The 16,789-nt window shown below is 40.9% G+C and overlaps 1 protein-coding gene across 1 annotated transcript in view; it reads right to left on the reverse strand.

The window, feature by feature from the left end:
- The window catches only part of TRAPPC9 (trafficking protein particle complex 9), a gene marked incomplete at both ends in the record, with an annotated part of 201,795 nt that overhangs the window by 144,977 nt on the left and 40,029 nt on the right, over window positions 1-16,789 (reverse strand). The window contains 3 exons of the mRNA XM_010132754.1: window positions 2,056-2,188; window positions 3,757-3,883; window positions 13,817-13,902. Of these exons, the coding sequence (XP_010131056.1) occupies window positions 2,056-2,188; window positions 3,757-3,883; window positions 13,817-13,902 (346 nt within the window). The remainder of the gene's footprint in view (window positions 1-2,055; window positions 2,189-3,756; window positions 3,884-13,816; window positions 13,903-16,789) is intronic.

Genomic DNA, 16,789 nt, shown 5'->3' on the forward strand with positions numbered 1-16,789 from the left:
CGCTCTGATCAGCTGACAAAAATTACCAAAATGAGATTGAAGTCACCTTCAGAAGAAGCCTCCAGAGATGAAAGCTTTGTGTTCTCACCTGTCAGTACATTATCTTACATTGTTAGGCATTCCCAAACTCCACCAACACATTGTATATGTGGAACGAAGACAGAAACCCCTCCAGTGACAGAGAAGCAGCACTTTTACACAGCTGTTCACCATGAAACTGTTGTAAGGGATGATAAACAATATCTGAAATGAGCTAAGATATACCTAGGAAAGCAATATATTCTACAAGTTAGATGTGCTAGAGAAAAAGCCCGGGAATCGAAAGCTTCAGGAGCAAGAGAATGTATTTAAATGAGTATCAAGCGTTTCATCTTAAAGTAACAAACATGTCAATGCAGTCAATTACTGAAGTAGCAGACAGGCACGGTGCTATGACAACGCACCACTGACAAAGGATTGCTGAGCGGTAACCTCGACCTTTGCCAGGAACAAGTAACACGGGAGTCAAGAGAATGCAGGCAGCAAGGGCATAAACCTCACGGGAGCGGAGCCTGGAAGAAATCCAGTGTGTGAAAGGTGAAACAGAGAATATAAATGAACTCGTTAGGACATGAATGAGGGAACGAGAATTGCAGAACACGACAGATGGGCAGAGGTTCAGTTTCTGCCTGGATTATTCACACAAACGCAAAGCAGTCAGAACAGATGAAGGACACAAGAGCAAAAGCTACAGCGGATTAACGCCCAATAAATCTGTTGGTAAACCCAGGTTCAGCAACTTCTTTGGTAGGTATTTCTGCTATCCTTCCTTCCTATCCTAGCCTTCCTTAGCCCAAGACAAGCAGCCTCCACAAACAAGAGCAGATTTTAGTCTTTCAGAATGCAGCTATGACAACAAGTACTTAAAACACCTATTTTTTGATAATTTAAAATTTGCTGTCATGTATCATTGTCATTGCAGCACTCTGTAAGTTGGGCATTTGAGTGACAGGGAAGAAGGAATTCATATTTAAACGGAAGTATCAAGGAATTGCATACTAACAAATCAAACAAATGGTTCTTCTGATTACTGTATCAACATACATCTGAAAATTGAGCCCCAGCTAATTCAGCTTATACATCCTTTCCTGTAATACAGCCTCCTAAACTAAAAACCATCTCAATTCTTGTTTAAGTACTACAGAGCCAGTGTAAGTGTTCAAGGTCAGGTTGGATAGGTCTTTCAGCAACCTGATCTACTGAGAGATGTCCCTGCCAACAAATTAAGCATGTTGTCCTTCCAGACAGAAAAGGAATTGTCTCCCTGGATCAAAAATTTTTGACAGGATGACAAAATAGATATATTAATCATAAGATTTAAAAAAAGGTGCTTGCATTTACAATGCTCATGGCTCTGAACTTGTCCTGACCTGCCTGCAACATAGGTTTGACTGACTGCCAGCAATTTTTCTTCTAACCTGGTGGCTACACCTAATTTGCTTTGTTTCTGTTACGTCTGTTTGGCTCAACCAAAGCTTTACATGGATAGTATTAAAAAGCAGCTGATCTAGGTAGGATGAGGTATTTGTGACTGAACAGAGAGAAACACAGGCCTGGTGTGACAGCAGAGGCAATGCAAAATGGAAGACAAGATGCAGCCAAGAGTAGAGACGGGGCACATGCTGCGACCTCACAGCTAAAAACAATTCCCTGACAGTCAAAGAAAAGCAAACACAGAGCTGGGGAAAAAGACCTTCCACAGGTAACAAAGAAAACAAGGATCTAGCATGCAAGAAAATAAGCACCACATAAATTTGAATGCAACATGGAGCTTGAGTGAAGAAAGAACAAGGTATTAATTAAATCACAAAATATTTTCTATGAATTTCCAAGGTTTCAGGCAGTAAAACAAAAATCTTAGGTTTTGTTTATTTTCTGAGTAAATAGCACAGATATAGTTTATGTCTTATTTTACTAAAGCACTGATTCTATACTCAGATGAAGGGGGTTTTATTCAGCATATGACTAACACTGAGATATGACCAAATACAACGATCATTCTGTCCGGTTTCCCACCTTGGAAGGGAGGTACTGATCTGCAGCCTCGGCAAAGCTGGAATGACTTCAACAGTACAGCCATTGGTCTTCACTCCCGGAAGATTGTCCAGAAGGCAGTCACTGAAGACTCCAAAAACTGAAGTATGGTAACCTGAGTTTTAGAAGAGAACACCGGTATGTTGTGAGTTTTCCTGTTTGCTGAAAGGTGTAAAAGTACTCAGCTACTAGTCAGATCTTGCCGGTATTTCTCCTACCCAAACCACCATCTTCTCCCATAGGAGAATCTTCTGAGGACACAAAATACGCAAAAAGTTTTCAAACCCCATAAATAACAACATTTCTAACTACATGACAACATGCAAACACACATGTACGCCTTTGTAACTGCGAGATGTAAAATAGAAAGCGCGTGATTTCTACCACACATTGTGGTAAGTTCTGTAGAACGTTTTACAAGATCAACGTCACGAGTCGTAGTATAGAGACCACCCTTTTATACCACATCACCTAATCCACTGGTGCACATGAAACTCGTTACCTTTCAACATGTTAAAGTTCCCTATTTCCTCAAAAAAAATGTTTGTAGGAGACTCAACTGTATCCGGAAGCTAAGGAAAATAAAAATCCTAAAGGAAATTAATTAGGAAAGCAAAGTAGATATGCACAGATGCATGCACAGACAGGCACCTGCCACGAAGGACACAGCTTAGCCTCTAGAAGTTCACTTCAGTAGGAAGGCACCTCTATACCCACACTCCTGACCGGGCAATATACACTAGCTGTATCTGAAGGAAAATTTGATACATGGACGCACAAACAGCTGCCAAGTACAGAAATCAACTCCTCTGCTTGCAATACATTTTTAGAAGGTGAAACTAAAAGCAGACAACTACAGCACAAATGTTCTGAATGCTTTGATGCTGTTCTGTATTTACTGAAATAGATTCTGGGGAAAAAAAAGCAAATGAAGAATCATTTTACGAGCAGAAAAACACTTGGGGAAAACTCAGTAAGAACAGAGTTTCTTCAAGTTCAAAGCCGTCTTCTTTTGGTGCTTAGCTTTATTAAAACTGTTCTCTTCCTGAAACCCTGTATTCCAGGAACACGTGCCTCAAAGTGCGTGTTGATAATCAGTCCTACTACTTGTTGCATCTATCATCTTCACATACACCTCTTTTTCTAAGAGACTGATCTGCTCATTTTCTACAAAAGCTCTTTAATTCTCTGTACTTACCACAAACAATTTGATTTAGGCTTATTAATGGAATGTTATCTCAGACTGCAAGAGACTAAAATTGTTTCTACAGAAGCAATCTGCAAAAATTTCTGTAATCCTACATGAACACGAGTAATTAAGAAAAAACAACTACAAGATTATCTTCTGCATTCTCATGAAAAAGTCCCCGTAATCCTCCTCCAAAGCTTTCTAAATGAAAGCGTTAATCACGGCGAGTTTGAGTTCATTATCCTTTTCCTCTCACACAGGAGACACTGGAAGCGTGTTCACTGCTGCGGCTACAACCAAGCGATTTTTCAGGCTGGTTTTTACGAAGTCTAGTACAGAAAACACTTTTTAATCTTCTTCTGGTTTTTCTTTTACTTATGGAGGACAATTCAGAGTGGAAAACATACACATGGCATATAAATATACGTAATCCACAGAGATGTAGAACACATGGTTGATTTGCTATGAAGAGAGTGACCGAAGACATCCCTTACCATTGACAGCGATCTGCCCAGTCGTTCGAGGAACACCAACAAGAGTTACTGGGTAGAGCCCAGATTCTGCAGGCAGAGAGAGAGCTGCAGGAAGAGATTCAAATTCCACTCCTGTTGTCAAGAGACCCTGAAAAAGTCGTATTACACAGATAAATCCATTTATGACACACACTTACGTTTTTATGATACATACTTATATTTTAGGCCCTTGCATTACATCACCCAAACTTTTACGGTTTGTTCCAATTTGCTCATAGCAGTTATTTTGGTTTTTCAGCTCCAGTGACTGAAGCCTGCATCTAGAATTATGGCAAGATTTGTATTCAACAGCGAAACGTGCTTCAGAATCTGAGGTGGGGACAATGCATGAAACAGTAACAAAAATTTATACTCAAGCACAGTAAAAAGGAGTGACGTAATCTGCATCACAGTGTTTTGTACCTACATTTAATTGCACCTTTGACCTTACTTATATGTTTGCTCATATTGTGGACAGTGGAAATCAAGTATTAATAGTGGCACTTGCTCAACTTTAAAGTTCCTGGCCAGAAAATACTTTTCTATGGGGAGGAAAAAAATATTTACAGATAATAGAGCAAGTCTAGCTTGCTCCAACCTGAACATTAAGGAGTTGGAATAAGGCTAGTTAGTTTTGCTAAACTGGTCCTCTACCAAGTCTAGATGCTTGCAGTTGGACTGGATGAATCCCTTTGTGCCAGAAGAATCTTAGCATCCTAAAATATATAACAGACAAAATAAGAAATTAAGAAAAATAATTAAGAAACTTTTAAGCACATCATTAATGTCCTTTGTAGACTGGGGAGTGGCTTAAGCTCAGTTAATGAATTTAAGATGCTTGAACACAGAACGTACCATTACAAGTAAGAAAATTAATGTTGTAAAGCACCCAAGTCTAAATTATCAGCTGCTGTTCTATACACACAGAGCTTCATTTTTATGTTTTAAAGCATCCAAGTATCTCCATCAATTAATGCAGCAAGTATAACCAAATTAAACCTCAACTCCACGAGGATGCTTCACAGGAACCCAAAACTCTGTGAGAAAGGTACACCCTGGTTTTACAAAGACAGATGAAAAACCTCGGGGTCTGAGCCACGAAAGCCGCACAGACACTGAAGAGTGAACAGGGAGTTTAAGCAGCAGCAACGTTACCTGCACACTGCCGCAATACCAGCACTGCTTCCCTCTGAAAACATCTATGACGCCTAGTTTTTAACTCAGCGCGGGTGTGAATGGTGCTCCCCTAACTCGCGTGTCAGATGCAACAGGCAGACTAGTCCTGTTTTTAATTCTCTGTTAGAAATTTGGAAAATTGATACTGATATAACAAGTACTTAAAAAAATGCAAATCCAGCCATGACTGAAACTTGACCTATCACCTCCATTAAGTCTTTAATGGCCTGATTTGCACCTGGACTAACCACCAACAACTCTTCTTCAAGCAATTCCTAAAATATTAACCAAATTCCTAAATATTAACCAAAACCAACCCACCAGCAGTCAAGAACTGAACTAAATTAAAAGCCATTATCAGAATTTCTTCCCTCCTCAGAAAGCACACTGCCTTCTGGAAAATTAACAACTAAATACATGCTTTGCATGCAAGAATTTTACAGCAAAGTCCTAAATACACCAGAAACTTTAGAAAGCAAACTGAACAGGTTTGTCAGGTTCTTGATTTCTCTTCTGCTGAAGATCTGAAGTCATCAAGATTGTAATATGTACCCAAAAGCTGTAAAATCTTTGTTCTTTGTAGACTTGACACTGCTGAGACAACACCTAATTCAATCAAAGCAACTCCGTGGAAAGAGGCATTAGAGAACTCTACCCTTGCACAAAATTCAATTTCATCAATTTACTTGAGTTATAAGAAAATTCTGTGTCAAACCTTCCTTTCTACTGAATTTTCATTTTCCCCTGGTGTCACATGGAGACTTCAGCTGTCGGAAACAATCCACAAAAATGTTAGGTAAAAACTAATTCTGCCTTCCTATACATTCACCACCGGTGAGCTCTGATGCTTCTTGATTCCCACTTCATTAACACAAGCTTGGTCACTACGTTTCAAACAGGTACGTTTTTGTGGCTGGGAGCTTAAAGAGACCTTGTTTGCACTCTCAGTGAAATATTCCTAGCAGTATTTCAGAATAAGGAGGTCAAAATAATTATTGCAATTGATAGCCAATACAAACTAGTTTTAGCTGTGATGAAACATAATTGACTGTATGTGACTGAACGTGAAGCCTTCCAGGGGGATTCACCTCGCAGAAATAGGGTGAACATTCACACTTCAGTACTTGGTCTTCAAAATTATTCTGATTTTGCTTTGGCTGAGGCAAATCTTAGAATATAAAGAAAAGGTGATCCCATACACACTCTGAAACTCACTTTTAAAGCAGGTACAGAAGATTCAGTCCCAAGAGCCCTGAACTATCACTTGGCCAAATATTCAAACGTATTTTAGCTATTCAGGATTCACCTCAACTAGAGGTCCTAAAAAAATCAATGACAAAAAAACAACCCCAACCCTCTAACCTCTTGTTTATCATCAGCTATAGCAAATGGAAATAATATTTAGGGATCCCTGTCAGCTCTCTTTATCTAACTCATCTTCCCCTCTCTGAAGTGGAGACAACTCCACATCAGCTGTTCCCAGAAAGTTTACCCAGGGAGTTTGGGAATTTCCCTAAGTGGTGGCCTCTAAGAGGGCAGTAGGTGACTTAATGCAGTGGTTAAACAGGAAAGCCTTTCCGGTTCAAACTTTCTCCTAATACAATGCTGAACAGACCTCGTCACGATGAATACACATCATTATTTTTTCATTCCTAGCTAACTCCCCAGATTAGCCAGTGTATCGAGTGCCTACAGACATACACAAAACACTAAAAAGTTACGATGCCATTGTAAAACCACGGTCAGGCCACTTTTCTGAGATACGGGCAGCTCCTCACTAAGACATGTCCTAATTAGCCCCGTTTTCCTCGGGGCAAGGGGGAGAGGGAAGCAATAAGTAAATATGGCTCTCTGTCATGTTCTTACTCCTCTAGTTCATGTTTTTAATCTAGCTGGATGTCAGGACATTCACACATTCACTTCACTTCTTGCAGTACAACCAGCCTTATGCTCGCTCTCAATATAAATTAGTTGCCCACTCCAGCAATTGCACATCCTCTAGTGCCCAGCTGGATTGAGGGGCTGCATGGGAGACCTTTCCCTAAAAGCCTTTTAGGGTCCTGTAAAGAAAAAAATAACCTCAAGGCGGACCATAAACCAGCACAACAGCCTCAAGAAGCGCATCTGAAGTAGCCACGTGCACACATCTATACAGTCGGCTGCCATACGACCCCAGAATCGCCAGTCGAAACCTCACCGCCCAGCTAGAGTTTTGATCTATGACACCGATAAGGTCCCTCACTGCAGGGAATCAAGGCTTGGAACGGATCAGCGGCAGGTAACCCTGGAGGAACTAAAGATCATAACCATGGGTGAAAAATGGAGAAATGAACCAAGAAAAATTAAATAAAACAACTGTTATATTTTTAAAGGCTAATGGTGAAGGCTCAGGAGAAGCAATGATCACAATCCAGCTGCCAGAGAAAGCACCTCCCTTGCCAAAGGATTTAAACTGAGTGTGTTAACAGCAGAGGAAATCCAGGCAAATCAAGATAAGAGACAGTAACAGACAAAAAGGCACGTGAATGCATCTGGAGTACAATCACACAATATAAGCAGGTGCTGATGGACAAGAAGGAAGAGTTACTATTACGAGAAATCACCAGTATTTAAGTGATTTAATGACAATACAGTAAAAGAGAAAAATGCTATATACAACATACTTTGTTTCCCAGCCCCTGAAATGATATCGGAACGACACCCTGGATCGTGCTGATCACAAACACAGCATGTCGATCACAGACAACTGCTAACGCCAAGGGATCCTCAGCACGATGTGTTTTTCTTACCACGCATTAAGAAAGCGTCCTCGGTCTGCTCTTTAACAAGGAAAACCATGAAAACATGAAGAGAACAAAGGCAACGAAAATGCCAGAGCACCTGCACTAAGCACAAACCGTGCCTGGACTAGAAATTAAAGAGTCTCCAGCGTATTATTGCACAACGGAGAAGACAGTATTCGTTTCGCTCACTAAGAGTTTTCCTATTCCGTAAAACTCCAAGTTTTTTCAAGTAAAGATATTAAGAAAGCGTAACAACTCATTGAAATGGAAAAACAAAATCTCAGCTAGGCTTCAGAGTTCAGGACATACACTGAAATCAAAATACCCTTAAAATTTTAACCCATACAAGTGAGTTTGGGAAGACCATGACTTATCTACAACGTCTGAAAGACAGGAACAGTTGCCGTGTGGCTGTTTGCTGGGTAGCAGAACTCGGCACTATTTGCCCAACATTGCCCTCTGGTGCTTAAAAAGCTTTTAGATTAACAGGGACAATGACATCACGGCCGAAATACTGTCACAGCCTTTACCTGAACATATCAGACACACACAAAAGCAGCCAAACAAAGAGAGAAGTGTCAGATTTCTTTTCCCTAGAGTCTTATACCTTATTTCAACTACTAATATTTAACAATCATTTAGTAATTACTGCTTTTACTGACCTTACAGGAAAAGTTCACCCATCTACCACGTTTCCTCTAGGGGTTATATGAATCACACAAAAAAACCCACTATGCCACGATGTTACATTTCCTCCTGTTTTTGTAAGAGAGGTTGAATTGCCTTAGAGTGCATATATGCACGCTATTATCACAGCACCTCTTTCCATCACTTCAAACCTCTATTTAGTTTTAGAGAAACACAACAACCTCTATGTAAATCGGAGCATTTGGGGATGCTGTTACAACAACACAAGTATGTTACTGCTTTTTTTAGCCTTTCCTTCCCAATCCTGAACTGCAATCATTCTTTTTTTGAAGTAACACTGCCTTCAAAGTTAGTTCTCACACGGAACGTAATTTATACTATCAAATACTTTACACAAAACTTGTCAAGTATTTGTTTAAAAGGAATTTTTCCCTACCATTTCTAACACTTCAATATATTTGTAAGTGATCTGGATGGCATCGAGCACACCCCTGATGAAGTTTGCTGATGACGCCAAACAGAGTGGGGGAGTAGACACTTTGGAAGAGTGAGCCACCCTGCAGGAAGACCTGGACAGGCCAGAAGAGTGGGCTAACAAGAACCTGAGGAAGTTCAACAAGGACAATGTATGGTCCTTGCACCTGGGAAAACAGAACCCAGGAGTGCAGCACAGGCTGGGATCTCCCCAGCCGCAGAGCAGCTCTCTGGAAAGGGACCTGGAGCTCCTGGTGGACAAGCTGCTCGATAGCAGTGAACAGCTGAGCTGCTGCTGCGGCAAAGAAAGCCAACAGGATGCTGGGTTGCATCAACAAGGGCATCACCAGCAGAGATAAAGACGTCACTATCCAAATCTGCTCCGTGATGGTCAGGTCACACCTGGAACAGCGTGTTCAGTTTTGGTCCCTGCTAGACAAAAATGCTGTGCAGAGGCTGGAAGAGAGTCCTGAGAAGGGCCACAAAGATTATCCAAGGACCGGGAAGCTGCCAGGTGAGGAAAGGCTGAGAGAACTGGGTTTGTTCAGCCTTGAGGAGGAAGGCTTAGGGGAGACCTTATCACCATGTTCCAGTGATTAAGGGAGGGCAGCAAAGAAAATGGAGACTCCCGTTTTACAAGGAGTCACACGGAGAAGCTGAGAGGTAATGGGTGCAAGTCACTCATGGGGAGATTCCGATCGGGCATGAAGAAAATCGTTCACAGTGAGTACTGTGTGGGAATAATCTCCCCAGGGAACTGGCGGATTCCCCAACACTGGACACTTTCATGATTCGGTTGTACAGGGTGCAGGGCCACCTTGTCTAGATCAGGCTTTTGCCACGAATTGTTTGGCCAGATGATCCTTGAGGTCCAACCTGGTATTCTGTGATAATGAGAAGGTCATTCTAGGCAGACCCAGAAAATATCAAACATGACCATTTTTATCCTTCTTCCTCTTCACCTTCTTGGTGTACGCTCTTGCCCAATATAGCTTCAATTAAACAAGTAAACAGTCTTGAAAGATAGCAGAAACATTACAAAGATGCGAGCTCGCTCACTCACTGAATGTGAGCTCACTTAACTGAATTTTAGAACTATGGCTACATTTTCTACAGTGAATGCAGAAAAAATTACTTCACTCAATAAATCAATAAATAAAATTGTCTCCAAATTTCTCTCTGTTTTGTCATTAATATACAACTTGAGAAATTAAGAAGAAATCTTAGAGGACTTAAGACACTGCAGTGCCTCTTCATATGCAGTTTATTTTAATAGCAGATCTCACTAGACCGTACCATGATTTATTGTTTTAAACCTGTCTCTCAAGACACAAAATAAATTCATCAGAAATTTCCCAGCATTTTGGAGGAGGCCTGAAGTCTGAAGGTCATTTTTTACTGGACAAGAAAAAAAAAGGCTTAGTAACTGCAAAAGAGACGAAGGCTCTCATTCACATACCTGAACAAGTCTATACAGAAATCAGTATTCCTGGGGAAAAAGGAACGTGGTATATACAGTTATTCACAGCTGAACACCACATCTGTTAACTTGGGTTCCACCACCAGGATAGCAAAAGTATTCTGTCTAATCCACTGCAGTCAAAGCTAGTAGGGCTCATTCTTGCCCCTCTCTCATGCTGCTGATTTAAAGTATCTAAGTGTTATTAAAGCACTTCCTGTAATCACCCCTGTGACTTCTCCTACTTTGGTTTATTGACTAAAATACGATTGTTGGTCCTAATCACTTCCATATTTAAGGCTTAAACATTTTCATTTGTCATTTTACAAACACTATTGTACCTTTCAAGGGATCAGCCTTCTAACTACATGGACAAAAAAACACGAAATAGAAAATGACAGAAAAGTAACACAGAAATGGGACACGCATGAAGAACAGGTATCTAAATAGAGCCCCAGATCATGAATATGCATGATAGGGAATAAACAAGAACAAAGACGGGTTAAGAGCTTTGAGAACAATAAAACAAAACAACGACATCAGCTTTTCAGACAGCAGGGCTCATCATCTGAGCAATACTGATCAAAGGCTTGTCTCCAAGCCTAAAAACTCAGCTTCTTTTATTTAAGCACACTGCAATTAAACCACATGTCCTTAGCATGAATACTTCAAATCGAGAAACGAGTTAGAGAAGCCTTCTGACGAGGAATCGTTCTCCTTAACAACTTGTGCTCAATGCCAAGGGGTTGGTTTATCATCACATCTTTCAGCCATAACAAACAGGAAGACGCATTAGGAGAAGCACACTGACACAAGTTTGGATTGATGCTTCCAGCATTCATTTAACATGTAAGGAGGAAGCTAAGAGAACAAATCATGAACTGAAAGATGAGAAAAAAGGGGAAATTAGGAAAAAAAGGATTAAGACTAGAGATTTCAGGGTAGTTACAAGTTGGCGAATGGTGACGAACCATGAAAAGGGTAAAGAACAACGGAAATCCAGCAACTGAGAACAACAAGAACTGCCAGGCATTGGAAACAAGCTGGGACGAGTCGTCAGGCTGCAATGGTAAAGTGCCGAGTCAGACAGAAGGAAAAAAGTTGTGGGACAAACAAGCTGAAACTGCCATGAAATGACAGAAAAGGATACACTTGCTATAAAAATCATTCTGTGAGACTAAATACGAAAGAATGCGATAGAACACAAGAAATCAGACAAGAGGGCATTGGGACTGCAGGCATAAGTACATGTTAATAATAAAACAAAACATTCTAAAATATTAAACAATGCTTTTAATTATTAAAATAAAAACAAAAGTACCAGCTATTTGCACATTCTAGAAAGCTCACAGACGAGACTGGAAAACCAGAACAATTTAGGCTGGAAGGAAATGCTAGAGGTCCTCTTGCCCAGCCCACTGCTCAAAACAAGGCCAGCTTTGATGGTAGCTTAGGGTTTTCACTGTCCTGTACACTCAGAGTCTGAAGATTTCTGAAGATGGAGAGTCCACATTGCCTCTGGGCAGCCAGTTCCAGTGTATGACTGGAAAATGGGAGTTTTTTCCTAGGAAAGTTTTCCCACTGCTGCAGCATATTCACAGTCTCTCAGCCTTATGCTGGACACTTCTGGGAAGAGTCTGGCTCAGTTTTCACTGCACCTTCCCACTTTAGGATCCAGCAAAGCCATAGGAATGACCCCAGTATTCTTCTCTTCTACCCACTGCGCAGATGCAGCTCCTGGAACCCGTCCTCATCTGCCTTACGTTCCAGCCTGCCAGTCCTCTGGGTAATACTGCTGGACTGAAACCAGAAAGTCAGTATTGCTGCCGCAGGGGGAGCTCAAAAGCAGCCTTGGCTTTAAAGACGTTGTCTCTCAGATCTCCACTCACGAGGAATAATCACCTTCCTTGAATTCCTGGCTACAGTCCTGCTACCACAGACAAATCAAGCAAAATCTACTAATTTCTACCAATGAGACAGTATCAGCTCAGAGCAGCATTTCTCAAAGCACTCTATTTATGGAGCGCTGACTGAAGAATTACACTAATCACTTCAATTATTTGTAGCTAGGTTGCATCCCTGCTTCCTTGTGCGCTTACCGATGAAACTGAAATTCAGAAGGAATTCAGAGACAGAACTTTATCACGCTCACAGTAAAAAGACGCACTCACACTACTACAGTTCACCTGCTCAGGGAACGGAGTGCACATCTCTGCTAATAACTGTACCTGAGTACCAAGTGTATGTAAACACTCATTAGAAACCTCCTCTTTAAGAAATCATCCAAACTTAGGTTTTTAAACATAATTACATCCTTACTCCCACAATACAAATTAGACTATAAATCAAAACGTTCTTAAATAAATTCCTATCTAGAGTCCTTTCTGATGCGCAGCTTTACAACTACTTTTTCTGCTCATGTCTTAACGATTTGGAATACTTCTGTGAGGGTTAGAGAAAATACCACTGAGTGTGCTTTAAGCACAATCTTCGGGCACGTTTGTTTCCTGTAAAAAAACACTTTATTATATGTAGCGTATTATCAGTAACTTAGGCTAAATTGTTTGACTAGCCACTGCAGTAGACCTATCAATAAAAAAACCAAACGAAAACCTGAGGAAATAAGTTATGTTGATTCACTTAGCCTAACAGACCAATGGGCTCTACGAGATGGGATTTATTTTCTACAGCAATATTAAAGGTAAAAATATTTAACATGAAGGACAACACTGGATTACAACTCAGTGGGGATTCAGTTGGTTTGCCGGTTTAAGGACTTCTAACCTTCAAATGAACAAAAAAATCCTGTTGGTTGCCATAAAGAGGGGGAAAAAAATTACACCACAAGGATACGCTACAAGCAGCTGACTGAGCTAGCAGAGGCTTGGCCCTGATCCTTCTAACCCTACGTGCTCCACTGGTGGTTTAGACTCCTCTTCCTCCTTCCTGATCATTTTACCTTACGCGTTTTCAATGGTGTTTTCAAACAACACATCATTGCAAACAGCAGATCCGTGAGCCGCGGCTTCTACTGCAAAGCAAAGCTTTGGAGAACTGACGATTTTAATTCCTCAGAGTTTTAAAAACGTGATCAAAATGGGAATTTGAAAAACTGGGATGAATGCGGATTTTTAAATTACAGTAGCAAGTACACACAAATTATTTGGTTTCAGGCTATAATTATTACTTGAAAATAAATATGTTAATTATGTAGCATTCTAGTCAATGCGGCAGCATTCTAGTCAATGCAGCAGTGTACAGAATTGATTTACAGGTTGGTAACAGTAAAGCAGTTAAACACTCCAAGTGGCAGAGCTTTTCCTTTCAATACCTGATCACCTACAAATACGAGAAAATTGACAGTACTACACTGTTAAACCGGGGTTGTACTGAGTTAACCTTTTTTTTTCATGTTTAGATTTATTGAAAAGCACATTTAAAAACCCAAAAGACAATTTTTTCAGAAAAATCATAGAAAGGGGAGATTTAGAAAGAGACATACCATGTTTTCTACTCGGAGCTCAAAAGGCATAGGGTTGTACACCATCAACTGAACTTCACATACGTCTCCCTGGACCCACTGGAAGTCTGTAAGAAACAATTGCAGAATTAATGCAGGAATTACCTAATCGTGGTGTTATGAAAAAGTAACATGAGCTGAGCTGTTAGACTGCTGTATTACCTTTAAGTTCGATATTAATAATTCTGTATAGCCTTCACAGCGCATTGTGGAACGCGAGCTATAAATGCCGGGTAAAGCGATGGCTTAAAGGACCAGCAGCATTCGTTAACACAGTAACAGGGCTCCAAAGACCCAACACTCCACCGGCAAAATTAACTCAGGCATCAACTCAAGACGGTACGTAAATACATCCTTAACACTGAACAGGTAAGGGCTTACATTCTTGGAGTTACGTACAGAGTAAATAGCACCCTGGATAGTAAGACCCATATTTAAGAAGCAACCAGATCAGGAATGAAGAGAAGAGAAAGAAGTAAATTAAAAAAAATAAAGGAAAGAAGTCTTCACACAGACATAGCTGATCATACTGAGTAAATAAAAGATCATTCTAAATTAAGGGGGAAACAACTGCTCACTAGCAAGATGCCACCTCAGTTTCCTCCTAGTTTTCTTTAGAAAACAGTAAGTAGTTTGGGAGATACTGTGGGAGGGGAAGGTGACACTAGATTCTAGGGATACAGATTTTTTTTGAGGTTTACAGAGCGGGGACTTAAGCAATAACACAAATTAATGAGTAACTTGTGAAAATACTTAGGAAAAAAGATGAACAAAAATAGCTCAGATAATAAAATATACGTTGGGTTTCTCTCTCACTACAAGAAACAGAGACTCAACTTAAAAGACACTTCACCCTGCCAAGTTAAAAACGTGGGGTTTGGGGTTTGTTTGTTTGTTTTAAGGAGGTGAGAAGTTTATGGAGTGAGGTCAGCAGCAGAGACAAAGTTCTAAGGAAGTGTTCAGTGCAGAAAGATTATTTCACATCAGCACTTCATAATCTTCTCAGCCCACAAGATCCTGTCTGCCTTCCCAGTTTGTCACCATCAACCACACACACCTGATGTTCAGAGACTTAAAACCAAGTGTGACCACATTCTCCGTACAGGCGGAGGACCTGCAGTCTGAACAGACACAAGTGTTTGTTACATACGTCATTACTACAAGCTAATCAGTTACACACGTGGATTAACTTCCACTAGTTTACACAATAATTTTAACATGTATTACTAACACTTTTTTACTAGGATATTTGAAACTGTCTGCAGGGTTATTAATATTGTGACTGTACTCTAATGGCACATTCGCAATCATTTACTATCTGATTACATTTTGCAAGCAGTATTAGAGAGCTCAAGGGAGATGCACTTAATGCAAATGTTTGTCTCCAATTAATGCTAGAGGAAATTAAAAACATACATTCAGAGATATTAAGTTTACATTACTACGAAACCTGAAAAGCAAAAGTGTTGATTAAACCAAAAAGTTCGAGAGCACAACTTATGTGAGATTAAGTCTGTAAATTTCTTTTTATTTAATTGCTTATGAGTGTCCACAATGTCTTATCCGTTCTGCAGTCCCCAGAAGCAGGGGACTCCTCTGGAGAGGTATTTTATATATATATTCAAAGGTATCTGAGCACTAGCGCCCCATTATGGTTAATTCTGATCCAATGCAGGCACTGCCAGCAGCCAAAGTAGGCACATCAGTCCTTCTACATTCATTTCCACAGTATAAGAACTACCACAACACTGGAAAGTCTTTCCTGAAAATACTTTCAACGCAGCCACATAAAAAACGATTCCGAAAAAGTCAGTGACCAGAAAACCATGTTGGAGATTCTTGATTTCATCTAAGTATTACTCTACACAAACACAATCCATTGATTTGTCCAGTGCTTTAATCTGTCTTTCCTTCCAAGAAAAAAAGTATTCGAAGCTCATTTCTTAACTGTTACCACTGGGGTCCCCTCCTCAGCGCAGAGCACTCCCCGAACCACCTCCCTGCCATGGCAGGGGAACGAGGGGATGTGCGACGGGAGGTGCCGCGCACTGAGAGGAGCGCGGGGCTGGCGAGGAGCCCACCGGGGGCCGGAGGGGGTGTCTGGGCAACATCCCACTGTACTCAGCCCTTGTGAGGCCACACCAGGAGTACGGTTCTGGTCCCCATGGCTGAAGAAAGACACGGACAGACTGGAGAGGATCCAGAGGAGCATTACAAAGATGATCAAGGGGATGAGGAAACTGCCCCTTCAGGAAAGACCGAGTGAGTCAGGTCTCTTCTCCCTGGACAAGAGAAGGCTCAGGAGATCTCAGCACAGTATCCCAGTACTTAAGGGGCAGCTACAAAGCGGAGAGAGTCTCTTTTCACAAGAAGCCACATGGAGAAGGAAGGGCGAATAGGTACAAGTTGCACCTCTCATTGCAATACAAGAAATAAACTTTTTACAGTGAGATCATTCACTGGAACAAGCTCCCCAGAGATGAGTGGAGTCCTAGAATTGGAGCTTTTCCAGGTGGGACTGGACAGGGTGCTAGATGATCTTATCTAGGCTCCCTTTCCCATGAAAGGGTGGATGAGAAGTTCTTGCACGGACCCTTCCAACCTGGGCTGTTCTGTGATTCTATGATTATCTGCAGGAAGGAGGGAAATAACACATATCTAGTTTTCTCATTTCCACAGGAAAACATGACTAGTCCCTACCACCACCAAAAAGACAATCCCACTTCTAGAGACCTCACCAGCTGCCTCGGGTTTCCTTTCCAGAAGGTCTATCTACCCCATGTAAAAGATGCCAGGACAGTGCTACAAAATTGCTTCCTTGGGGGAAAAGCTTTTGAAAGGAAAGGCAAAAATCAGGTTATATGCTCCTAGGTAAAGAGCTGTATTTGTGTCATCTAATACAGGCATGACATTAGTTGCTAGATTTATTAATGGAGCTCTGTTAAACATTCCTGC

The sequence above is a fragment of the Buceros rhinoceros genome, unplaced genomic scaffold (genome assembly GCF_000710305.1).
Source record: "Buceros rhinoceros silvestris isolate BGI_N320 unplaced genomic scaffold, ASM71030v1 scaffold1443, whole genome shotgun sequence".
In the NCBI taxonomy this organism is placed as follows: domain Eukaryota; kingdom Metazoa; phylum Chordata; class Aves; order Bucerotiformes; family Bucerotidae; genus Buceros; species Buceros rhinoceros.